This window comes from Hyperolius riggenbachi, chromosome 11, assembly GCF_040937935.1.
Source record: "Hyperolius riggenbachi isolate aHypRig1 chromosome 11, aHypRig1.pri, whole genome shotgun sequence".
Classification (NCBI taxonomy): Eukaryota; Metazoa; Chordata; class Amphibia; order Anura; family Hyperoliidae; genus Hyperolius; species Hyperolius riggenbachi.
The window spans coordinates 19360714-19387320 of record NC_090656.1 but is presented as its reverse complement, the minus strand read 5'-3'; the positions used below and the strand labels follow the sequence as shown (position 1 = coordinate 19387320).

Genomic DNA, 26607 nt, shown 5'->3' with positions numbered 1-26607 from the left:
GACCGGAGCTATGCAGGAGGCGGGGGAGTAGCTGAGACTGACACTACAGAGGTAAACACAGCCTCACAGCACGGCTGTGATTTATGAGGGATTGCAGAGTGCAGGGGGACCTTAGTGGGGTTTGGGATAGCAACAGAGGCTGGGCTGTATAGGCAGATCCAGCCTCTGTATGCAGATAACATTCTTTAAACTCACCTCTGGTTCTCTTTAAATAATGGGAAAACGTGGGCTGTACGCCAATCCACTGGGACTCTGACAGTTGCAAGAGAGTCACAAAAGATAAGATAAAGGGGTTTAGCTATAACTGAACTTAATTCCCTTAGGACCCGAGGATGCATGCCATCCGGGCCAGGTGCCTTGTCTATTTTTAATTTATTTAGTCCTGCCTTTACTTCTTCCTGCGTTACGTATTTAATATTACAGTTAGAAGATTGAGACTCTTCTGCCTCTGTAATTTGCAACAGTGCTGTTTCCTTTGTGAAGACAGAAGCAAAGACAGGTTCACAGACAGGAAACTGCCAGGAGTACATACACAGAGTTTCTTGTGGGAGGGGTTTAACCACAATATCAGACATACAGCGCCCCCTGATGGTCTGTTTGTGAAAAGGAATAGATTTCTCATGTAAAAGGGGGTATCAGCTACTGATTGGGATACAGTTCAGTTCTTGGTCAGAGTTTCTCTTTAAAGCGGACCAAAACCAAACATTTTTTTAATTCAAAATATTTAGTTTCAGCACTCTGACACATACAAAAGATAAATAAACACTCCTTCAAGCCTATGAGCATTTCAGTGCATGCTTTTCACCCTTCTCTTTTCATAGCTAGGGTTATACTGGTGGCAGCCATTAGCAATTCCTCCATTGCCGGACACCACCTACTCCACCAGTTTGCCGTATTCTGTCCCGGCAATATAAAAAGGAAGGGAGGGGTTCCTCCAATAAATGTAAAATATTTTATATTTGTCATCATGCAGCTGAAAAAAGGCTGCTGTTTATTATTATAATTTAGAAAATAGATTTTATTACGGAAATCTTGTATTTTTAATTTGGGTCCACTTTATGTATAGGAAAGTGGATTTTCCACTTTCCTAGCGTTTTTGTTACAGAAGCTGTTCAGTTCCAGCTCTGCTGTAGCAAAATATAAAAAAAACGCTCCAAAAATCACCAGACATGATTAGAAATTCGCCAGGCATATGCCTAGAAAAATCACTTCAAAAAGCACTGAGCGTTTGCGATTACGCTGGCGCTTTTTGGTGTGCACTGGTCCGAACTTGGGTTGCTGCACTGGTGTGGTGGGCAACACTCTAAAATATAGGATTTTAGTCACAACGGTGAGCTGCAGGCATTATAAATAGGCAGCAATGAGCTACAAGTCCTTCCAAGCTGATGCAGTATTATTACAGTTCTATATGCATATTTAAGGAGTTTCAAAGTGGACAACGTTGGATTCGATTGGTCCATTTTTAAGCTGCATACATTTGCATATAGAATTTCCATAATCCTGAACCAACTCAGAACTATTGATCATCTTCAAACCCTCCTGGCGGTTTGCTAAAAATCCGCCAGGGGGCAGCAAATCCGTTTTTTTCTCTCTTTTTTTTCTTTTTCATGTAGCGGTGCGACGAATAGCGGCGGATCGGCAGGTAGTGGCGGCGATCGCATTGCACACGCAGCAAGCAAAGTGCTAGCTGCGTGCAGCAAAAAAAAAAAAAAAAAAAATTATGCAAATCGGCCCGGCGGGGCCTGAGCGGTGCCTTCCGGCGGCATAGCCCGTGCTCAGCACGGGCTTACCGCCAGGGAGGTTAAGAACACCTGCAGTGAGAGGGATATGGAGGCTGTATTAAGATGCATTACAGCAGACACATTTCTGAATATATTGGAATGCTTGAAATGCAGATTACATGTAGACTACATTATAAACACAGAACAGTGGATAAATACAATTTGATTTTGTGGCTGAAAATCCTTCTTTAAAGAAAAACAGTAGTGAAAATAATATATTGAATAATACTGCTTTTTTAACACAATATTGACTTATAAATGATTTAGTAAGCGTCTGCCCATTGTAAGATCTTGTCTTCCCGGTTTACATTTTGACATTTGTCACAGGTGGCAGCATTTTTAGTCCTGTCAGGTGATCTCTGCGGAATGTTTGGTTACTGAGTTCCGAAGCAAGTATAAAATATAGCAGATCTCCCAGAATGCTCCATGAGGGAGAATTCAGCCTATCTAATTAGCCTAGGCTAAGCATCACTGGGAGGGCGGGGCTTCATACTAATGTACTGTACTGCAAAATATAGAGATATAGGAAGTATTTCTGGTGCTGAAACCAGGAACATTACCATAAAAAGTACCTATCCTGATTAATTTACTGCATTCTGCTATATGTCACTACAGGGCCTCTTTACTGCATTCTGCTATATGTCACTACAGGGCTTCTTTACCGCATTCTGCTATATGTCACTACAGGGCCTCTTTACTGCATTCTGCTATATGTCACTACAGGACCTCTTTACTGCATTCTGCTATATGTCACTACATGGCCTCTTTACTGCATTCTGCTATATGTCACTACAGGGCCTCTTTACTGCATTCTGCTATATGTCACTACAGGGCCTCTATACTGCATCCTGCTATATGTCACTACAGGGTCTCTTTACTGCACTCTACTATATGGCACTACAGGGCCTCTTTACTGCATTCTACTATATGTCACTACAGGGCCTCTTTACTGCATTCTACTATATGTCACTACAGGGCCTCTTTACTGCATTCTGCTATATGTCACTACAGGGCTTCTTTACTGCATTCTGCTATATGTCACTACAGGGCTTCTTTACTGCATTCTGCTATATGTCACTACATGACCTCTTTACTGCATTCTGCTATATGTCACTACATGGCCTCTTTACTGTATTCTGCTATATGTCACTACAGGAACTCTTTACTGCACTCTACTATATGGCACTACAGGGCCTCTTTACTGCATTCTGCTATATGTCACTACAGGGCCTCTATACTGCATCCTGCTATATGTCACTACAGGGCCTCTTTACTGCACTCTACTATATGGCACTGCAGGGCCGCTTTACTGCATTCTACTATATGTCACTACAGGGCCTCTTTACTGCATCCTGCTATATGTCACTACATGGCCTCTTTACTGCACTCTACTATATGGCACTGCAGGGCCTCTTTACTGCATTCTACTATATGTCACTACAGGGCCTCTTTACTGCATTCTACTATATGTCACTACAGGGCCTCTTTACTGCATTCTACTATATGTCACTGCAGGGCCTCTTTACTGCATTCTGCTATATGTCACTACAGGGCCTCTTTACAGCATTCTGCTATATGTCACTACAGGGCCTCTTTACTGCATTCTGCTATATGTCACTACAGGGCCTTTTTACCGCATTCTGCTATATGTCACTACAGGTCCTTTTTACTGCATTCTGCTATGTGTCACTACAGGGCCTCTTTACTGCATTCTACTATATGTCAATACAGGGCCTCTTTACTGCATTCTGCTATATGTCACTACAGGGCCTCTTTACTGCATTCTGCTATATGTCACTACAGGGCCTCTTTACTGCATTCTGCTATGTGTCACTACAGGGCCTCTTTACTGTATTATGCTACATGTCACTACAGGGCCTCTTTACTGCATTCTACTATATGTCACTACAGGGCCACTTTACTGCATTCTGCTATATGTCACTACAGGGCCTCTTTACTGCATGCTACTATATGTCACTATAGGACCTCTTTACTGCATTCTACTATATGTCACTACATGGCCTCTTTACTGCATTCTACTATATGTCACTACAGGGCCTCTTTACTGCATTCTGCTATATGTCACTACAGGGCCTCTTTACTGCATTCTGCTATATGTCACTACAGGACCTCTTTACTGCATTCTGCTATATGTCACTACAGGGCCTCTTTACTGCATTCTGCTATATGTCACTACAGGGCCTCTTTGCTGCATTCTGCTATATGCCACTACAGGACCTCTTTACTGCATTCTGCTATATGTCACTACAGGGCCTCTTTACTGCATTCTGCTATATGTCACTACAGGGCCTCATTACTGCATTTTGCTAAACGTCACTACAGGGCCTCTTTACTGCATTCTGCTATATGTCACTACAGGGCCTCATTACTGCATTCTGCTATATGTCACTACAGGGCCTCTTTACTGTATTCTGCTATATGTCACTACAGGACCTCTTTGCTGCATTCTGCTATATGTCACTACAAGGCCTCTTTACTGCATTCTGCTATATGTCACTACAGGGCCTCTTTACTGCATTCTGTAATATGTCACTACAGGGCCTCTTTACTGCATTCTACTATATTTCAATACAGGGCCTCTTTACTGCATTCTACTATATGTCACTACAGAGCCTCTTTTACTGCATTCTGCTATATGTCACCACAGGGCCTCTTTACTGCATTCTACTATGTGGCACTACAGGGCCTCTTTGCTGCATTCTGCTATATGTCACTACAAGGCTTCTTTACTGCATTCTGCTATATGTCACTACAGGGCCTCTTTACTGCATTCTGCTATATGTCACCACAGGGCCTCTTTACTGCTTTCTACTATATGTCACTACAGGGCCTCTTTACTGCATTCTACTATATGTCACTACAGGGCCTCTTTACTGCATTCTGCTATATGTCACTACAGGGCCTTTTTATCGCATTCTGCTATATGTCACTACAGGTCCTTTTTACTGCATTCTGCTATGTGTCACTACAGGGCCTCTTTACTGCATTCTACTATATGTCAATACAGGGCCTCTTTACTGCATTCTGCTATATGTCACCACAGGGCCTCTTTACTGCTTTCTACTATATGTCACTACAGGGCCTCTTTACTGCATTCTACTATATGTCACTACAGGGCCTCTTTTACTGCATTCTGCTATATGTCACCACAGGGCCTCTTTACTGCATTCTACTATATGGCACTACAGGGCCTCTTTACTGCATTCTACTATGTCACTACAGGGCCTCATTACTGCATTCTGCTATATGTCACTACAGGGCCTCTTTACTGTATTCTGCTATATGTCACTACAGGACCTCTTTGCTGCATTCTGCTATATGTCACTACAAGGCCTCTTTACTGCATTCTGCTATATGTCACTACAGGGCCTCTTTACTGCATTCTGCTATATGTCAATACAGGGCCTCTTTACTGCATTTTGCTATATGTCACCACAGGGCCTCTTTACTGCTTTCTACTATATGTCACTACAGGGCCTCTTTACTGCATTCTTCTATATGTCACTACAGGGCCTCTTTACTGCATTCTGCTAAATGTCACTACAGGGCCTCATTACTGCATTCTGCTATATGTCACTACAGGGCCTCTTTACTGTATTCTGCTATATGTCACTACAGGACCTCTTTGCTGCATTCTGCTATATGTCACTACAAGGCCTCGTTACTGCATTCTACTGTATGTCACTACAGGGCCTCTTTACTGCATTCTGCTAAATGTCACTACAGGGCCTCATTACTGCATTCTGCTAAACGTCACTACAGGGCCTCTTTACTGCATTCTGCTATATGTCACTACAGGGCCTCATTACTGCATTCTGCTATATGTCACTACAGGGCCTCTTTGCTGTATTCTGCTATATGTCACTACAAGGCCTCTTTACTGCATTCTGCTATATGTCACTACAGGGCCTCTTTACTGCATTCTGCTATATGTCAATACAGGGCCTCTTTACTGCATTTTGCTATATGTCACCACAGGGCCTCTTTACTGCTTTCTACTATATGTCACTACAGGGCCTCTTTACTGCATTCTTCTATATGTCACTACAGGACCTCTTTGCTGCATTCTGCTAAATGTCACTACAGGGCCTCATTACTGCATTCTGCTATATGTCACTACAGGGCCTCTTTACTGTATTCTGCTATATGTCACTACAGGACCTCTTTGCTGCATTCTGCTATATGTCACTACAAGGCCTCTTTACTGCATTCTGTAATATGTCACTACAGGGCCTCTTTACTGCATTCTGCTATATGTCACTACAGGGCCTCTTTACTGCATTCTACTATATTTCAATACAGGGCCTCTTTACTGCATTCTGCTATATGTCACTACAGGACCTCTTTACTGCATTCTACTATATGTCACTACAGGGCCTCTTTACTGCATTCTGCTATATGTCACTACAGGGCCTCTTTACTGTATTCTGCTATATGTCACTACAGGACCTCTTTACTGCATTCTACTATATGTCACTACAGGGCCTCTTTACTGCATTCTGCTATATGTCACTACAGGGCCTCTTTACTGCATTCTACTATATGTCACTACAGGGCCTCTTTACTGCATTCTGCTATATGTCACTACAGGGCCTCTTTACTGCATTCTACTATATGTCACTACAGGGCCTCTTTACTGCATTCTGCTATATGTCACTACAGGGCCTCTTTACTGCATTCTACTATATGTTACTACAGCACCTCTTTACTGCATTCTACTATATTTCAATACAGGGCCTCTTTACTGCATTCTGCTATATGTCACTACAGGGCCTCTTTACTGCTTTCTACTATATGTCACTACAGGGCCTCTTTACTGCATTCTGCTATATGTCACTACAGGGCCTCTTTACTGCATTCTACTATATGTCACTACAGGGCCTCTTTAACCAAAATTATAATAAGGGACTGCAGGAACGTTTTCTCTAGGGATTAGTTCAATAGATGCAATTACCTCATAAAGTTCATTTTAACCCTAGGTTTGATTTTATGCCCAATTCTGTTTAAAATAAACTAATAAGATGTGTATTACGTATATATATAGAGCTCCTGATGGAGACATTTTCCTCACAAAAACTGGGCATTCTTGGATCCGGCCTTCAATTTCAAATGTTTCATTAATCATGTAAAAAGGATGCAGCCTTCTGAGGCGTCGGTACATAAATACGGCCGCGAGTCCTGCCAGCCGCTCTCGCGCATACTTACGCTAATGAAAGCTTGACTTTCGGGCTAAAATACGGAGTTGCCTTCAGGTCTGCCAAAAATATCTGTAATTCATTACCTGGAATGACAGAAAAAGAGAAGGCAGAGTGAGAAGAGCTCGGCCCCAAATCACATTCATGAGACAGATTTACTAAATGGAGCAATTTTTCTTATGGGGAAGAAAGTGGGGCCTGGAGAGACAGAGGTGCCGGAGCGGAACACTTACTGGGCTGCATCACGGCAGCTTTACTAACAGAGGAGGGGGGCCAATGTGGTCCGGGCTTCGGTCGCCGCGTTACATATCCATTTTTTTTTTTTAAATAGAGCACCCCTACGGTAAAAGTCATGCAGTGCATTTTACTCAAGGACAAATGTACCCCATATATATGCGTACACATTTCAAACCTGAAAAATTTAGATTATGGTCCTTATTATAGTGTACCTGTAACGATCGGTGTAAGCACACAGAGAGAATCTGATTATTGGTGATCTGCAGTATCACCAAGAATGCAGATCTATACCTGATTATTGATGATCTGCAGAATCACAGATAATAGAAGTATAGCTAACCTCTGGACACCTGAATACGTGTAAGTGTTTGGGGCAACAGTAATGAGTAGAATCACCTGAGGAGCAGATGACTCTAACCAAGGAGAGTTAGACTCTACTGCAGTCAAAGGACTCCTAGAGAATGAGTCCCTGACTGGTTTGCAGAGAGGTCCCTCTGAGGGACAGGGGGTCCCTGCAGATGGACTGAACACCCAGGGGGTGGGTGACAGCCAGAAGGGTCGGCCAGATCGAGTCGGCAACACACAAGCAGATAAGGTACAGAGACAGAAGGCTAATTCGGTAACCAGGGACAGGCAGGGTTGGCAACAGGTAATCAGATGTGCGTAGGTACCGAATCAGAAAGCAGAAGGAGAGTCAGGAAAGCAATAGGTCATAACAGATATCAAACAAGGCCTAGTCTTGGGTGTGAGGTCCGTGGTCTCAACACCCTGGAACTAGTCTGAAGTATAACACAATAGTAACACAGTAATCTGGCTAAGTGTGGATTCCCAGGTCCTCCTGGTTCCACCACACTGAAAGATCTGATTAAGGTCTGAGTGCTAACCCATAAGCATTCGCAACGCCAGACACTGAGCAACTGACAGGCAAGGAGTATATATAGCAAAGCGCTCCTCAGCGCCGCCCAGTTCCCTTCAGCCAATCCCCTGCCACGCTGGGATCAGCTGATCGTCCCGATCAGCTGACCCCTCTCCTATTGGCATAAAGAGCCTGCCTTGCAGCGCGCACGCGTAGCTCTCCCTCTGTGTGCACTACTAGGTCCCGACAAACCAGACGCATGCGGCTGCGGAGAAACCGCCGGTCTGAACGCGGAAACAGCCGCCTCACTGTCACACCGCGCGGCGGTGTCTCCGCAATCCATTACAGCACCCAAGAAGTAGCTTAGATACAAAAAGAGATACTTACCCAAACAGAGGGAAGCCTCTGGACTTTATTGAGGCTTCCATCAGCATCTTGTGGATCCCCCTCGCCGAGAGCACCCCCGATATGCAGGAGGTCTTTGCTCAGTGGCAACAGGACACCAAGGCAGGACAAGAGGACACCAAGGCAAGCGGACAGCCAGTAAATATGCAAATCTAATGGACAGTCATTTAAAATGCAAACCTGAAAATCCAAGAATATATATATATATATATATATATATATATATATATATATATATATATATATATATATAAAAGACAAACTTAAAACTTATTTATAAAAGCCTAAAGCATATTAATTTTATAGAACTATATATATATATATATATATAACAACTCGCAAACAGATTTTGATTGGTCCAATGCCAAGCTCGATCATAAAAAAAAAATAGAAAAAATAAAAAATAAAAATGTGTCAATAAAATTAACATCTCACTGATAATTTCTATAAACATAAGCTGAATTTGGGGCCCTTCCCAACAGAAAGAAAGCACCAATTACAGTCCTGCTACGGGCAGCCTGGGCTTGCAGGAGTCTCGCAACAGCAGAAAGGTTGATGAAAGCAGGAAAAAGAGACCACTTCTGCCATAAAAACCACGTTTTGATGGCTAGCCACGCCCCCTGTATGGAAAACTGACATGCTAAGAGATTGCATCATCTGTGGGTGGGTGGGAGGAGCTTCAAAGTGCCTCCTGAAGTAAGGTACTCTGCTAATACCTGTGCCTGATAAGTCCCCCCCCCCCCACACACACACACACACACACACACACACACACACACACACACACACACACACACACACATATATATCCAGGCACATCGCCTCTAGTTAGGACATTAAATAAGTTGTTAAAGAAAATCTGTACTCTAAAATTCTTACAAAAAAAAGCATACCATTCATTTCATTATGTTCTCCTGGGCCCCTCTGTGCTGTTTCTGCCTCTCCTTGCTGCAATCCTGGCTTGTAATTGCCAGTTTTACCCAGTGTTTACAAACAAAAGACATAGCAAGTGATAGGCTGAGAGGAGCTCAGTGTGTGACTCATACAGAGTGTGCAGGGGGCCTGGAGAGGGTGTGTATTGCTTCTATCCAATCACAAGCAGCACAGCACATTCCAGCCTGACTGCCTCAGCCCGACAGAGATTAACCTGCTGGGCGGTCTGGACGAGCTCAGCTCGTCCAGTACCGCCGGAGCCTGCCGCTCAGGCCCTGCTGGGCCGATTTGGCTCAAGTAAAAAGCAGCACACGCAGCCGGCACTTTGCCAGCCGCGTGTGCTGCCTGATCGCCGCCGCTCTGCGGCGATCCGCCGCGAGCAGCGGCGAAAGAGGGTCCCCCCAGCCGCCTGAGCCCAGCGTAGCCGGAACAAAAAGTTCCGGCCAGCGCTAAGGGCTGGATCGGAGGCGGCTGATGTCAGGACGTCGGCTGACGTCCATGACGTCACTCCGCTCGTCGCTATGGCGACGAGGGAAGCAAAACAAGGAAGGCCGCTCATTGCGGCCTTCCTTGTTTATTCTGGGCGCCGGAGGCGATCGGAAGAAAGCCTCCGGAGCGCCCTCTAGTGGGCTTTCATGCAGCCAACTTTCAGTTGGCTGCATGAAATAGTTTTTTTTTTATAAAAAAAAAAAAACCTCCCGCAGCCTCCCTGGCGATCTTATCAGAACGCCAGGCAGGTTAGATCATATAAGAGAGATAATACAGCCACTGTGCAAATAGGAAAGGCTGCAGTTAGACAGAGCACATTAGAACAGGTATGGGAACTTATAGCATAGAAGAAATAAGGATGAAAATGTTGTTACAGAGTCTCTTTAAGGAAAGAAAGGTGCTGAAGGGGGTGTGGCCAGAAAAATAGCAAAAAACAATTAAACCTTTGCACACTCGCATGCAAATGTTCAAACAAATGCATTCACAGATTTACTCATCCAAGCACCACTGTTATCCCTGCAGTTAAAGGGTCTTATTATATATATTAAAACAGCGCACATAAGGAGTCCACAAAGATTTGAGGATCAGCTAATCTGCAAGTCCGCTTCATCAGGCAATAAACGTGGGGACAAAACAAAATTTCGGCAATAGCAGGTGTAGTGCCTCACCTGTTATTGCCGAAATTCTGTTTTGTCCCCACGTTTATTGCCTGATGAATCGGGCTGGGCCTGCGAAACGCGTTTTTTGGGGTACTATTTAATAAATGTGATTGCTGCTATTCAGACAGTCTTTCGTGTCTGCTTTATGAAGGTAAGTCCACCGTTTCCTTCCAGCAAATTTTAAAGTTTTTATCCGCTTTTATCCTGCTGGCGCCTCTGTTCTCCTACTGCTTATACCGTGTCCACCCCTGGTGGAGGGGTGATCTACCCCCTTTCGCATCTACAGAGAGCGACTTCTTATCCCTGAGTGAGGACCGGTCTAATCTCCTCACCTGCCTATACAGTGGTTGCCTGTGTGGTAACCCACGTCTGTGAGTATAATTTTCTCACGATAACCTTTACTTCAGTTATGCTTAACATACTACACTATATTGGGCTCTCGGTTTCTCTACATTTTAATAGAATATGATTATTTCTGCCTGTGATACAATGACAGCATGTTTGTAAACATTACACAGAGGCAGGCTTATCTGTATCTTGAGCAAAGAAAACTAATCCCCCCTCCTCCTCCCTCCTCCCTTCTGCCTCTGAAATCTCTGGCTAGTAATACCTCCCCCTCCTCCTGCCCAGACTGAGCTCCCATGAGCCCTTGCTACTGTCTGAAAGTGCCAAGGCTCTCTGAAAACCTGTGGGTGTGGCTTCTTTAGTTTATAGGGAATTAGAGTATTAAAAAAAAAAAAGGATTTGGCTTGAGGAATGCCCTATAAACAATAGGAAAGGAACACAATTATGTAATGAGTAAAAGTTCATCTCGGATCCACTTTAAAAGCCGGGGTCTTAGTTCACAGAAGAATGCATTCTCTTGCTTAGTCACCTACACTGCGCAGAAGTACCCAGGTAAGGGTAGGTGTCCTAGGTCATAAAACACCTGTGAGGGCCACAAAGTGTAGGTAGGCAAGGGAAAGGGCATGAACATTGAAGTGCCCCATGATTTATTGGGCACCCCTGGCCATGGTAATGTCCTTAATGCAAATCACCATAAATGTACAGCACCAGTAACATGAGAGACCAATGCACAGCAACAACGACACTGCGTCCCGATACTGATGGCGTAATGTCAGCACAACTCCAGCCTTATAGCCTCGTTATGAACAATGGGAGAAGTAATCTTAAAGGATACCCAAGGTGACATGATGAGATAGACATGTGTTTGTACAGTGCCTGGCACACAAATAACTAGGCTGTGTTCCTTTTTTCTTTCTCTGCCTGAAAGAGTTAACCTTTAGGTATGTAAGTGGCAGTTCTTGTCTGAGTCAGATGTGTGACCCTCACTGATAAGAAATTACAACTATAAACCCTTTCCTGGCAGAAAATGGCTTCTGAGAGCAGGAAAGAGATAAAAGGGGTAAATAGTTTATAGAATTTAGCTCTGGCATACTTCAATGAATGTGTCATTGAGCAAAAACAATAAAACAGTAAGAACTTAAAAAGTAGATTTAAATATCAAATAAATCTTTGGAATATCTTAAAAAGTCATTTTTAGGAGAAGGAGGACAGATGAAATGGTTTATTTTCACCTCAGGTGTCCTTTAAAATCTACAAATCCTCTTCAAAACCACTTTAAGTGGCCGGTGACAGTTACACACAACTCCACGTGTCCGCACAGCAGCGCCTCGGCAGGACGTCACCAGAGCCAATAAAAGGAGTGTCATGTTGATTTTTCCTGCTCAAATATCCTCCCTAAAAGTAAACTGACCAACAGAGAGAAAAATGAAGCAGAAGACAAGCAGAAACTGCGCCTGGAAACTGCAAAACCTATCATTAAAGAGGATCTCCGCTCCCACACAGAATTTCTCAGACCAATCCTTGACTCTTCTCTTGTCTTTACAACTTAAAGGACAGCTATCAAATTTAACTAAAGTTATAAATGCCACATAGATTTCCAGTAATTACCTGCAAATAGCAATATAAAGTCTTTTTTCATCTTTTCATGTTTTATATGAAGAAAATGACATTTACAGAGAACAATTCTCACTGCACATCCAACATACCGAAACCATCTTCACTGGCTAGAATTATGTGACTGGAATCTGTTTAGAATGATAGAAAGCAGAAATATAGCTTCAAATGTGTGTAAATAATCTTCAGCTGAAGCTCTGTGTTCCTGTCTGTGTGTGTCTCTCTCCGCCATGCAGTGTAAAGTAAACTGTTAGCAAGCAGGTTACAGTTCAGCTCTGCCTCCCCCTCCCTCAGATGCCAACACAAATTGTTACAAAACAGCTTGTAAATGGTTATTTTTCATACAGGGGGCCATATGCAATTCACTTTTTCACCTGAGTTTTCTCCTAGGTGATATTTTTATAAATGTCAAAATGCTTTTTAAGCCACCAGCAAGCAAGAAAATACTCAAAATAATTTTGATAGTTCTATTTCACCCACTTTTTGGTACCTTTGTCACTGAAAAGTGCTGAAAAGTTATTTTAAATCAAGGATCAAAAATGATGTCCTGGGAGAAAAGTCAGGTGAAAAAGTTAATTGCATATGGCCCAGGATGTGATGAGAGACCTCTAAAAAGCTTTCTAGTGTTGCTGGATAAAAGCTCTATAGGTATGTGGGGTTTACAGAGAAACAGCTTCTTTGAGTATAACCGAGATGGGATGTGATATGATGATGTATATGCAGTGGCAAGCATAGACACCTATGCTGTGCTCGTTTTCTTTTTTCCCTGCTTGAAATAAGTAATATTCAGCTATAAAACTGACAGTTTTTCTCCAGTCGGGACCAAGTCGGGTTCATGGATAACAAATTACAGGTATAGAACACTTTACTAAGCAGATGACTGGGCTTCTGACTGCACAGGAAAGACCACTTTACTTACGGTAAAGTCTTTTCCAGTAGTCATGAGGACAGCACCCCTGGATGAGACTTGTCTCCCTCCCCACTGTGGACAGGAAACTGTTAAAAGAAGAATTTGCATAAGCAATAGGCAGCCACATATAAGATACTACACCTGCCACAGTACCTCAGTTAATAAAAAGATGACACGGACATTTAATGATGCTTACACAAACTTATTTCTCTTTCCTACCCAAATAAGGGCGGGTTGCAGGGGTGCTGTCCTCATGACTACTGGAAAAGACTTTACCGTAAGTAAAGTGGTCTTTCCCAGAACGTCATTTCGGACAGCACCCCTGGATGAGACGATATACAAGAGTTAAAACCTTAGGGTGGGACCACAGCTTGCAAAACTTTCCTTCTGAAGGATAAACCTGAAGACAGATACATTAAGGCGATAGTGCTTTACAAACGTATTGTGACTTGACCAGGTCGCAGCTCTGCAAATCTGATCTATAGAGGCCCCTGCCCTCTCTGTCCAAGAAGTCGAAATTCCTCTTGTGGAATGAGCCATGATAGAATTGAATTGCTCCCCCTGTGTCTGATATGCTAATGAAATAGCCCAAACAAATGTATAATCTGTGTAGGATTTAATTAAGGAAGATTTCTCCCAATTAATGATCCAACCTAGATCTTGTAGTAAGACTATTGTCATAACAATCTGATCTCTTACCGAATTGGGAGATGTCCCCCAAAACAGAAAATTAAGGTAACCCAAAATGTTAACCTTTCTCTGTCTAAGTGTAGCCAGAACCCCAGACATTACCTTCATAAACAACCCTGGAGCTGAGGATAATCCGAAGGGCCAAGCATTAAACTGATACATTCTTACCTCTTCCTCCATCTGGATGGCAAACCTTAAGCATTATTGAGAAGTCAGATGTATCGGTAATTGAATATACGCATCTCTTCAGTCTAGAAAGGCTAGGAAATCATCCTTCTGTAAGAGATGAATAATAGATCAAATCCATCCTGAATTTTCTGTATTTTACCTTCTGGTTTAGACTCTTTAAATTTAGTATGAACTGATAATTTCCCTGTAGCTCCTTTACTAGAAAAAACACAGGGCAATAGAATCCCTGTCCTCTGACATTTCGGTACTTCTCGAATTACCCTTTTTTTCCTAAACAGGGAAAGGACTTTCGATTGTAGGGCTGAAAACTTTATTTGGTCCTGCAAGCGGGGAGTAATGCAAAAGCTCTTAAAAGGAGGCTGGCTGAACTCTATTCTGTATCCCTCCAAAAAAAAAAACACCTTAAGGCTCTTTCCCACTAAGACGTTGCGTTAGATGCGACGCTAAGGTTACATAACGTGCCCCCAGCGCAACGCATGTGAGCTTTGAAGTTGGATGCTATTTAGACCCACGTTATGAGTCTCCTGATGGGTCTGTGATGCGTACTTTTTGACGCATACTATCGGACGAAAACGGCGCAAGCGGCAAAAGACTGGAGAGCACGTGATCGGAAAACTCCGCATCACGTGGTCCTGCCAGCCAATAAGCGGCCGCTCCAGGAAGTTAACACTGCAGTGCATATTAATTAGTCATGTGGCTGGCCACAACAGCGGACTCTCCCCTCCTCTCCTGCAAGAAAAAACAAAAAACACACATTATTGAGCATATGCAAACAGTCTAATGCGGCTAAAACCGTGTATAACGCACAGCATGATGCACTTTCTTTAAACGTCCAGCGTTACAGTGTAACACAACGTGGGCACTGTGAACAGCCCATTGATTTTTCATTACTGTGAGCTGGGCTGCGTTACAAGCTGCTCTAACCTGCGCCTGTAACGTCCCACTGTGAAAGAAGCCTAAATAACCAATATTTTGTGCACTGTAGTTGCCATGTTTTGAAATTTGCAATTCTCCATCTCACTGGAATACTAGCGTCATTGCTTATCTGACTTCTTGGTAAAAGTGAAGTTGGACTTAGGGCCGGTTCACATTACAAACGCGGACGGCCACGCATGCGGAACGCAACGCGTACGAACGCACGCCATCCGCGTTTGCATGCGTTGCGTGGCTGATCCCATCACTGAAAAGTGAATGGGACAGCCGCGCGTTTTTGCTAAATCTGCGTGCAGCATGCGTTCCCGGACCGCACAGGTCCGGAACGCATGCAGTGTGAACATCAGACAGTGCACTCTATGCACTGTCTGATGTCGTGCGTGTTGGCCTTCTGCACGCGTTTCCAAAACGCAGCTGGAAACGTGTGCAGTCTGAACAGGCCCTTAGGCTTCTGTGACTTGTAGAGAGCCCATCTCCTGCCCTTGGAGGACTAGGGATCTGACTTATTCTTAGAAGGAGGGACGAAAGGACCGTTTACTTTGAAAAGGTCCTTTCTTAAAGGAATACTATCGATACCCAAGTGTTCTAAAATGACAATGTACAAATAATGTCTAAGTTGCTGTGTAAACATTTTCCTACTTTTCATGTTAAATATCAGAGGCAAAAGCTGTAATTTACTGAGGGTAGGATTAGCTATATTGGGACAAATCAATTGCAGAAGGGGTGTCTACTTCAATGCACAGCCAGAGTTGCATATCGGACTACAGAAAGCAAATATCAAACAAACTCTGAAAGCAAAAAACAGTATGAAAAGCTGTAACAATTAGTTACATTTCCTCTGCTCTCTACAGACACTTCAGTCCGAAACAGGACACAGAAGCTGCAGCTGTTCTCTCTGTCACACACAGTTACACAGAGTTATCTGATCAAGTGTGAGGGGAATTTCCCCTCTCCTCATGGCTCAGAGTCAGTTTTGTCAGTAAAGTTTGAAAGCATTTTGATAACAGTAAACAAAGAGGTTGCTACTAAAATGTATACACCAGTACTTAGCAACACTTCCCAAACAATTCCTGTGTCAACTGAAAATATGTGAATCGATATAATTCCTTTAACAGGAATTTTTTTTTTTTTTTTTTTTTTTTTTTTAATGTGTGTCTGCCGTTCTGTCTAGAGGGTTGTCTAACTGACTCAAACAGCAGACCCCCTTCACAAGGTACACCACATAACTTGATTTTGAAGAATTGTCATCATTCCAAGTTTTTACCCATACACCTCTTCTGGCTGAATTAACTAATGCCGTAGTTCTGGCCATAAGTTTAACCGTATCATCTGAAGCGTCCACTAGATAATTGGAAGCATTCCAACTTTAGGGAAATCATTCAAAATTTCCCAGAAATCCTCAAAAAAGTAGGTCAGTTTTGTTTGATACCCTTGAAAAATATGGATCTAATTTAGACGGGGTTCCCCAAAACCCTGATCTTCAGGAGAAAAACATTTAGACAATGATCTGGGCCAAAAAAAAACTTTTCCTAGATTATCCCACTCCTTAATCCTAATCTTAAGAGTAGAATGGACTGGAATAAGCAGAGAATGAGGATCCGCCAAACTCTCATACATTTGATCCAAAGGTGTCAAATATTTCTGCTCAGACTTAATACCTATTAGTAAGTCTTTCATTAATTCAGGAAAAAAACATTGCGGTTAGGGCTCTTTTCCACTATGAAATGCGATCGCAACCGCATTTGCGATCCCAATCGCACTTCAATTTCCACTATGCGATTGCGCTACTATACTTATAGTACAGCTCAATTGCATACAATGCAGGAGGATGACGATTGTGCTTTGTCCAAATCGCATCGCAATCAGATTGCACTAATGGAAATTGCTGCTGCAGTTTCCATTAGTTTAACGTACCTCGTGATCAGAATCAAATCGTAACTCGCAGAGTAATGAAAAAAAGGCCCTTAGTCAGTTTTACTCAAATCTTCCTCCTAGTTTGATACATTTTCTCTGTGCAGAGAGAGTTACTATATAGGAGGCAGCCCCAGCATTCCTTTACATGTGCATTTTTGTTTAAATTGCCTCTCCTTGCCCTGAATCTGTCTAGTTCTTTTAAACAATCTATTTAATTGCTGCAGCTTAGAAGAACTTCAAGAATGTTACACATGCAGGCTTTCTGATGTGAAATTTATCTGATAACAGGTACCCAAGGGGTTAAAAACACAGCCTGGGTATTCTGGGATGCAGTTTGTTCTGCTCTCACTGCAGCTGCCTGGGAGGTCTGTCTCTCCATTAGGTTGCCTGTTATGGCTGGCTTATCGCCTTCTCTAAACAGCCAGGGTTTCTCTGCTCACATTTGCCTGCTTTAATTTTTATGAATGAACCTTCAGTGACCTGTGTTGTGATAATCTCCGCACAAGTTGTTAATTTCCCGCACCTGCTCAGGAATTATAGATTTTCATGCGGACACAGGTTTTATGAATGCACAGTTTACTAAATGGTGAGTAAAGTCAGCTGTTTTGAGCATTACCGCATGCAGGAATGCTCAATAAATAGAGGCCTATGTCTCTTGGAAGCAGGAGGCATAGTTAGAGGTGCAGACAACATAGGAGATGATGGATTAGCTATAACAGGTAGATAAGCCATAGCAGTACTAGTCCCAGGCCCATCTGAAGCAGCTGAGGCGGTAGAAGCAATAGCAGAATCTTTAATTTCCTATTGCTGTGGACCTTCTCTGTACAATACTGGCACAATTTCCATTCAGAGTTGCCAATCCATGCTGACTGGACTGAGTAGAAGATTTTTCAGACTTTTCAACCTTCTCAGTCTTATGTCTTTTGGGGTATAAAACATAATAAACGATAGCCAGCCATTAGACAAATCCCTCTATACATAACATACATCCAGCCAAGCAGAAGAAACATAATCACATCTACTTGCCAGAGAGGGATCCTGGGCAGATTCAGCAGATTGTGCAGGAGCTGACCCAGAGGCGTCCTCCATGATCCCAGCCACAAACCAGAGTGCATCATGGACTCTACAAACTTATACCTGTGCTGCTGATTTGATGCAGCTGATCCAATTATGCATGCGGCCCCTGCCGGCTAAGCATATGCTTAATCAGCTTCTTACCTTAAGGAATCAGCTGTATGCCGATTCCTAATCACCGCCGCGGCCCCTGCCGCCCGGCTCAGACTTCAGATCACGCGGGACGCCAGCGCGTGACTACCTCCGGTTAAACCGGAAGTGAACTCTCTCCAATGCACGCACCTGCGTGCATAAAGTTGCTGCCTCCGATGGAGAAGCCTCCTCCACGCTGCAGGGCTCCGACTGTTCACTGAACAGTGCTGCTTGGAGCCCTGGAAAACGCTGCCCCTGCCGCCTGACATGGATGGCACTCCTGGAGACCTCTCCCATGCATCCCGTCCGGGACAGGAAACTAAACTGAGGTACTGTGGCAGGTGTAGTATCTTATATGTGGCTGCCTATTGCTTATGCAAATTCTTCTTTTAACAGTTTCCTGTCCACAGTGGGGAGGGAGACAAGTCTCATCCAGGGGTGCTGTCCGAAATGACGTTCTGGGAAAGATAAAAAGGTCAATACTTCATGTACTTTCACTCTGGGACTCTCGAGACACTGCAAAGGAACAGAGACTATAAAACATTAAATCTGCTTTGTAAATGTTTATACATAATATAAAGCTTTGAGATATCCAAAAAAAAGTCATTTTTAGGAGTAGGAGGACAGATCTAATTGTTTAACTCACTAGTTTATTTTCATCTCAGGTTCACTTTCTGTACATTTTTGCACAGCGCTTTTCTCCTGTTGGACTCAAAGCGCTCAAGAGCTGCAGCCACTGGGGACTCCCTCAAGAGGCTACCCTGCACTGTTAGGGAGTCTTGCCTTGAACTCCTTACTGAATAGGTACTGAGCCAGGATTCCAACCCTGGTCTCCCATGTCAAAGGCGGCGCCCTTAACTAGCACACTATCCAGCCACTTGTTTCACGCTATACATTGGCATCGCACCGCCAAAAACAAGCCTTCGGGGAATACCGCGTTACTACACGGTATTCCCTGTGGCATCCGGCCAAGTAGGAAGTGACGTGCGCTTGCGGTCAATGGGTACGTCTGCGCTATAGCGTACCACGACGTGCATTCCGTGCGATGGCAACGCATGCACGAAATCACATTTGTGTATGAATTCTGTAGTTCTGAATTCGCTCTTATGCCTAGTACACATTATGTACTTTTCCCGATCTGATTTCCGATCATTTTCTGATCGATTTTATATAGAAGTGATCAGAAGAATTCAAATCGGACCTGGCAGGAATAAGTCATTTGCCCATTCTAACTGACGGGAAATTGCATGGTGTGTACCAGGCATTGGTTTGCCGTTTCCGCTTTGCGTATGTGTGGCGGCCATGTTGGGGATGTCTATCCCCGTATGGTTGGTGTCACAGGAAGCGGAGATCAACAATACCGGAAGTGACGCGGTGGGACTCGCGGCGGCCGCCGCGTAGTCTCTCATGCGCCAGATGGGCTAGCCCAGGTGTCCAGGGCGGGCGCTCGGCGTCTGTTCAGGTATTTAAACTTGACGGTCATATTGCTTTTTTACAGCAGCCAGCAGCAGCCTATTGTGTATACTCTCTGACGAAGGTTACGAAACAGCGCGCTGTCAGGGTATACTTTTTTCACTATGGGGTCATTGTTGTGTGCATCCTGCCTGATTTAATCTGTACAAGCTCATTGCTATGCATCTTTTGCCATTATATTTGTATGTATTATTATCAGACTCCATGTGATTGATCTGTATTATGCTCACTGTACTGTGATGTTTGCTAAGCAGACCATTGTTTGTAATTGGTACTGACATACCATATTGTGCTACTTTTTATTGCTATTTTTGAAATACAGACTTTTTGCATCTATTTCCTTGCTGGTGTGCGAGTCACTGTTGTAAATATTCTGGTATTTAGGGCCACTTTGTGCCCGTTTAATAGACTCAGCACCCATTACATTCATGTAGGCTTTTCTGTGCTATTAAGGGTGTGCATACCTTTTTTGTAAATAGTGTACCAGGCATTGCACACTACCTTGCCATTCCAACGCATTAGGCATTTTTATCAATCAACTTTGGAGGAAACAACACAAAAGTACAACATGTTCATTCAGTTTAGACACGTAAGCCCCTCCTCTGATAAGACTTACTACTATAAACTTGCAGATACTGTAAAATGGTTCTTAATCCTAATGACGTCCTTATTCTAGTATGGTCTGCACTTTATTAGCAGCGTGGCTATTAGAAGGGTTCTACAACAACATACTGTATATGCAGAGGGTGCTGCAGTACTACAGCTGCCACTACAATTCCATGCAGTTATCTTATGTTTATAAACACATCAATGTTTATATTGTGCTTTGTTCGGTGCCATTTACATAAGTAAACAATTTAAAGGGAGGGGGGACACCAAGAGCCCAATAGTGTGATATTGTATAGATGAAAATTAATAATGAGTAATATAACAATTTAAAACTCTAAAAAAGTAGAGGGCGTTTAGGTAGGTATATTTGACTTGATGTGTTCCGCCCGCAGCTAACTAGTTACGTATGGGGACCCACTCACCTCATACAAAATAAATATACTTAGAAAAACAATTACTAGTTGCGCTGGGTCTAATTGGTACCTTTTATCATTCACCCAATAATATATACAGTTGAGTTGATATTCATTAAAACATTTGATTTAATAATACAATAAATTGCATTTGCCACATAGAGCGATATTACACAAAAATGTCAACATATATAGTCACATCTAAAATAGAATAAAATCATATCCTCAACAATGCATGCATGTCAAGCAATAATGAATTATAACTGCCTCATTCAGGCTGACAATCATCCACAGACCTTCCAATGTGCATAAGTTGTCAAAAACCAAAAAATAAAAAGATGTATATATGAAAAAGGCCTTAAAGGGACTCCGAGCTCAGCGAAAAAAGTAAAGTTGTACTCACCAGGGTCTTTCTCCAGCCCAGTGCTGGTCGGGAGGTCCCACGCCGGCGTCCTGGCTCCTCTCCTTCACCCCGCTCCGGTATGGCTGACAGGCCGCAGCCCGGGCGACACTCGGTGGAGTGTCGGGCTGCAGCTTCCGCGTATGACGCGGATTACGTCACACGCCGGCCGCCTCGCGTCATCACGGCGGCCGGCGTGAAAGTACTGCACATGCGCGATTAAAGCGCGCATGCGCAGTACTTTCACGCCGGCCGCCGTGATGACGCGAGGCGGCCGGCGTGTGACGTAATCCGCGTCATACGCGGAAGCTGCAGCCCGACACTCCACCGAGTGTCGCCCGGGCTGCGGCCTGTCAGCCATACCGGAGCGGGGTGAAGGAGAGGAGCCAGGACGCCGGCGTGGGACCTCCCGACCAGCACTGGGCTGGAGAAAGACCCTGGTGAGTACAACTTTACTTTTTTCGCTGAGCTCGGAGTCCCTTTAAAAATGAATAGTAGCAAAAAAAGGGGGGGGGGATATCGTACAAATGTCTAAAAATAGTGCATCAGTTGTTGTAAATTTGATTCCCTCAAGGAGTATAAAATGCTAGTGTATCCCAATATAGATTACAATAATGTCCAGTGGGGGGATGACAGCACTACCTGTCGCAGATTCATATACAGTCAATCCTCCGTTATAGATTGTACTTGTAGTTACCAAGCAATGAGGGCTTTGCCAGCAGTGTAGATTGCATACAGTTCATGGAGGGACTCACCTCCTTCCTCAAGAGCCAATAGTACCTCCGGTCGTAGATGGTACCGTATGTACACACGTCCTGGTGTGGATGGCTGTTGAAATACTCACAAGGGGTCCAGTCCGTGTGTTACTCGTTACTAGGCTCCCGCTGAGTTAACCGTAACTCAGCGGCAGCCTAGTAACGAGGGACGCGAGGAGCAGGTGACGTCACCGGAAGTGAATCAGCCGCCTACTACACCCGATCGCTGCTGCACGATCGTGGACACGGTACGCAAGCTGAATAGTGTCAATGAGCTGCCGGCCGGAGCTCTGACACACGGACCGGACACCCTGTGAGTATCTTAATAGCCATCCACACCAGGACGTGTGTACATACGGTACCATCTACGACCAGAGGTACTATTGGCTCTTGAGGAAGGAGGTGAGTCCCTCCATGAACTGTATGCAATCTACACTGCTGGCAAAGCCCTCATTGCTTGGTAACTACAAGTACAATCTATAACGGAGGATTGACTGTATATGAATCTGCGACAGGTAGTGCTGTCATCCCCCCACTGGACATTATTGTAATCTATATTGGGATACACCAGCATTTTATACTCCTTGAGGGAATCAAATTTAAAACTGATGCACTATTTTTAGACATTTGTACGATATCCCCCCCCCCCCCTTTTTTTGCTACTATTCATTTTTAAGGCCTTTTTCATATATACATCTTTTTATTTTTTGGTTTTTGACAACTTATGCACATTGGAAGGTCTGTGGATGATTGTCAGCCTGAATGAGGCAGTTATAATTCATTATTGCTTGACATGCATGCATTGTTGAGGATATGATTTTATTCTATTTTAGATGTGACTATATATGTTGACATTTTTGTGTAATATCGCTCTATGTGGCAAATGCAATTTATTGTATTATTAAATCAAATGTTTTAATGAATATCAACTCAACTGTATATATTATTGGGTGAATGATAAAAGGTACCAATTAGACCCAGCGCAACTAGTAATTGTTTTTCTAAATATAACAATTTAATACTCACAAACCAGGGTTATCATTAGGCAACCACTGTGAAGGCAGGTGGGGAGATTAACCTGACCCCACTCAGGAATAAAAGTCGCTCTCTGTAGATGGGAAGAAGATGGGTACAACCCTCCACCGAGGGTGGACTTAGCAATATGTAGTAGCTTTCCAGAGGCGCCAATAGAATAAAAGTCACTTAAATGAGCTTAAAACCGATGGGGCAGTCAAAAAGGAGCATACAGCTGATTAGCATCAAAACCACACTGAGCGCCTCTGTAAGTTACAGAGGCGCTCAGTGTGGTTTTGATGCTGATAAGCTGTATGCGCCTTTTTGATTGGCCTGATGAAGTGGGATTGAGCCCGTGAAACGCGTTGCCTATTTTTACTGTGGAGTATAAATAAATTGTTGTTTGACCGTTCATGCCACAGTCCTTCCTTTGTTTGCTTTGTCTGCATGGATGGGATAGGCCCACCACTGCCCCATCGGTTTTAAGCTTGTTTAAGTGACTTTTATTCTATTGGCACCTCTGAAAGGTTCCACATATAAGTGAACAATAGTATAAGTTGTATTCAACCGTTTAGGGCTCTTTCACACTAGAGGACTTTTTTGGCGTTTTACCGCCACGGCTATAGTTAGCGTTTTCCATGGTAACATGAAAAAGTCCATAGCGTTACCTTTCACACTTAACACTGCGTTTTTGAGCGTTGCGTCTTGAAGCTCCCCGGCGCTTTTTCAGGGCCGACTGCGGCATTTCTCATTATAACTGATAGTCGTGTATTGGCATTAAAACGCCTTCAAAACGCACCAAAACGCTGACAGCCAAAAGGCAGCGTTTTAGCCTTTTCTACCGCTGCCTCTAGTGTGAAAAAGCCCTTAGGAACTGAAGACTCTGGTCCTTAAAAGGGACCAGAGACTTTTTTTCACTTTTGCCCTTCCTGATCACCGTGATTGGATCACAGAGATCAGACAGTCAAAAGCCAAAGAAAACGGCTCCTGACCAATGCACAGCACTCTGCTTTGAGCCGACGGGGACGCGCTATTGCCTCCCATGCTTGGGAGCTGCCGGAGTTAAAACTATGCTGCATTAGGCTTAGACAACCACATGTGCCGCGTAGTGTTAACTATTGTCCGCCCCAAAGCAGGTAAATAACAACAATGTCAATAATAACGGCATGTAGAATCAGACCCACGCCAGAGTTTAGTAGCTGCGATTGAAAGGAGTGGGGCTATTCAGTTGCTGGAGAACTATAAATCCCAGCATGTTAACTACTTGCCGACCGATCCGCGCCGATTGGCGTGAAAGCGGCGGCAGCCCCAGGATCACTCCACACCAATCGGCATGCAGTCCTGGGGGCAGAGATAGCAGGGGATCGCGCATTGCATCTCAGCTGGTATGACGGAACTCCGCTCCATCATCAGCCTCCCAGCGGCGATCTCTGCTAGGAGACTGTTAGATGGCGAAACCACCAACTATTTAAATGGTACAGCGCTGCGATCTACACCAGCTATGTACTGGGGACATCCGTGCGACGCGGCTGTCCTCCTGAGAGGCAAGAGAGTGATCGGCTCTCACAGGCTGATGTCTATGAGAGCTGATCGCTAGGATTGGCTGGCGGGGGGAGGAAGGGCGGAGTTGGGAAAAATAAATAAATAGTAAAATGTATTAATAAAAAAATACAATATATATTTATATAAAAAAAAAAAAATAGACATCCTGGGAGCAATCATAGCCCACCAACAAAAACTCTGTTGGTGGGCATATGGGGGGGGGGGGGGGGGTGTTAAAGAGCCACTGAAGCGGAAAAAATATATGATATAGTGAATTGGTTGTGTACTATGAATAATTACTAGAAGATTAGCAGCAAAGAAAATATTCTCATACTTTTATTTTCAGGTATATCGTGTTTTTTCTAACATTGCATCATTCTCTAATATGTGCAGATTACACAACACTCAGCATTCAAAATGATTCTTTCAGAGCAGTCTGTGAAGTAATGACCTCTCCTCTAGCAGAGGAAAAGTAAATAGTCCAGAAACAGTTGAGATAATAAAAGTCAGATAACAGCTGTGAGGAATCGCGTAAGAGCCGTGGCCATGAACCAGCGGCAGGCGGCTCTTTCCGCACACAGGGGCCACTCACACGGAGAGGCAGCCGCCTCCTCGCATCATGAGGCGGCTGTCTCCGTGCAGCATATTGCGGAGCGCGGTGAAACCGCCGCGTTGGACGCGGCAGTTAGCGCGCATGTCCCCGCTGCGGAGACACCGCAGAGCGGGGCTGTGCTGGCTGGGACTCGTAGTCCCTCAAGGTTCAGAGTGACGCGCGCGCACTCAGACAAGATTTATGGCACCCAGGAGGGAGTCATCTGACCAGACAGGTCAGCTGACTCTAGCTCCACTCCCCATTGGTCCAGCAATCAGGGAGGTGCTGGGGGGCACCTATGTGTATATATACTTCTGGCTGGTCACTCGTGTCTTGTCTGGCGTTGCGATCACATATGTGGGAGCACCCAGATCCGTAGTCAGATCCGCAAGTGTGCCGGGACCAGCTGGAGCTGTAATCCTACACTTAGCTAGATATTGTTAGCTAAAGTACTACTTTGATTGTGATTATCTGTTATGACTTTTGCCTGCCTTTGACTATCCTCCTGAACTCGGACTTTGCACCTCGTTATTTCTCATACTCTGCTGCCGAACCCCGGCCTGTACTTTGACTCCGCCTCCGCCTCCTGATTTTGTACCCCGATATATCTGATACCCCGTTGCTGAACCCTGCCTGTACTTTGACTCCGCCTTTGCCTACTGATATTGTACCTTATCTGTCCGTCTGTGTACGACCTGGCTTGTCCGACCTCGAGAACCGACCTCACGATTGGAGGCGGTTCCCCGTCCTGTTAGTGACACTTCCTCCTGAGTGTCACTCTCGGACTTCCCTTCCTACTGTCAGTCTGACTCCTCCCGTCTTGGAGAGCTCAGATCTGCGGAAGGAATCTGTGCAGTACTCCCTGCTGCACTGAGGCTTGTCCTCTGTGTTACTGTTACACCAATCACTACACTCTACTCAGGTGAACAGAGGTTAGCTAGTATATTGGATTATCGGTGATACTGCAGATCACATATAATCTGGTATACGTCTGTATTCCCCGTGATACTGCAGATCACCGGTAATCAGACCTCTCTGTGCTTCACCGATCGTTACAACAGCCCTCTCCACCACTAACTTAGTCGGAGAGCTTAATGGCTTGTTTGCATAGAGATAACAACTGGAGTTTCTCAACTCTTCCTGTACTGGAAACAATTAGACTGATGTATCTGATCTTAATGTTTTATTTCTTAGCTGTGCTACACATACAAATCATAATATCATCATTTTTTTTCGCTTCAGTGTCTCTTTAAAATACACCTGAACTGCAAGGGATATGGAGGCTGCCATATACATTTCCTTTTAAACTTTACCAGTTGCCTAGCAGCCCTGCTGATCTCATTGACTGCAGTAGTGTGTGAATCATACACCTGAAACAAGCATGTAGCTAATCTAGTCAGACTTGATCTATTTTAGAGCACCAGATCTGCAT

The 26607-nt window shown here is 44.1% G+C and overlaps 1 protein-coding gene across 1 annotated transcript in view; it reads right to left on the bottom strand.

Annotated features, from left to right (window-relative positions):
* The window catches only part of ITFG1 (integrin alpha FG-GAP repeat containing 1), a 383915-nt gene that overhangs the window by 351776 nt on the left and 5532 nt on the right, over window positions 1-26607 (bottom strand). Inside the window, exon 2 of the mRNA XM_068261311.1 lies at window positions 7008-7083. Coding sequence (XP_068117412.1) covers window positions 7008-7083 — 76 coding nt within the window. The remainder of the gene's footprint in view (window positions 1-7007; window positions 7084-26607) is intronic.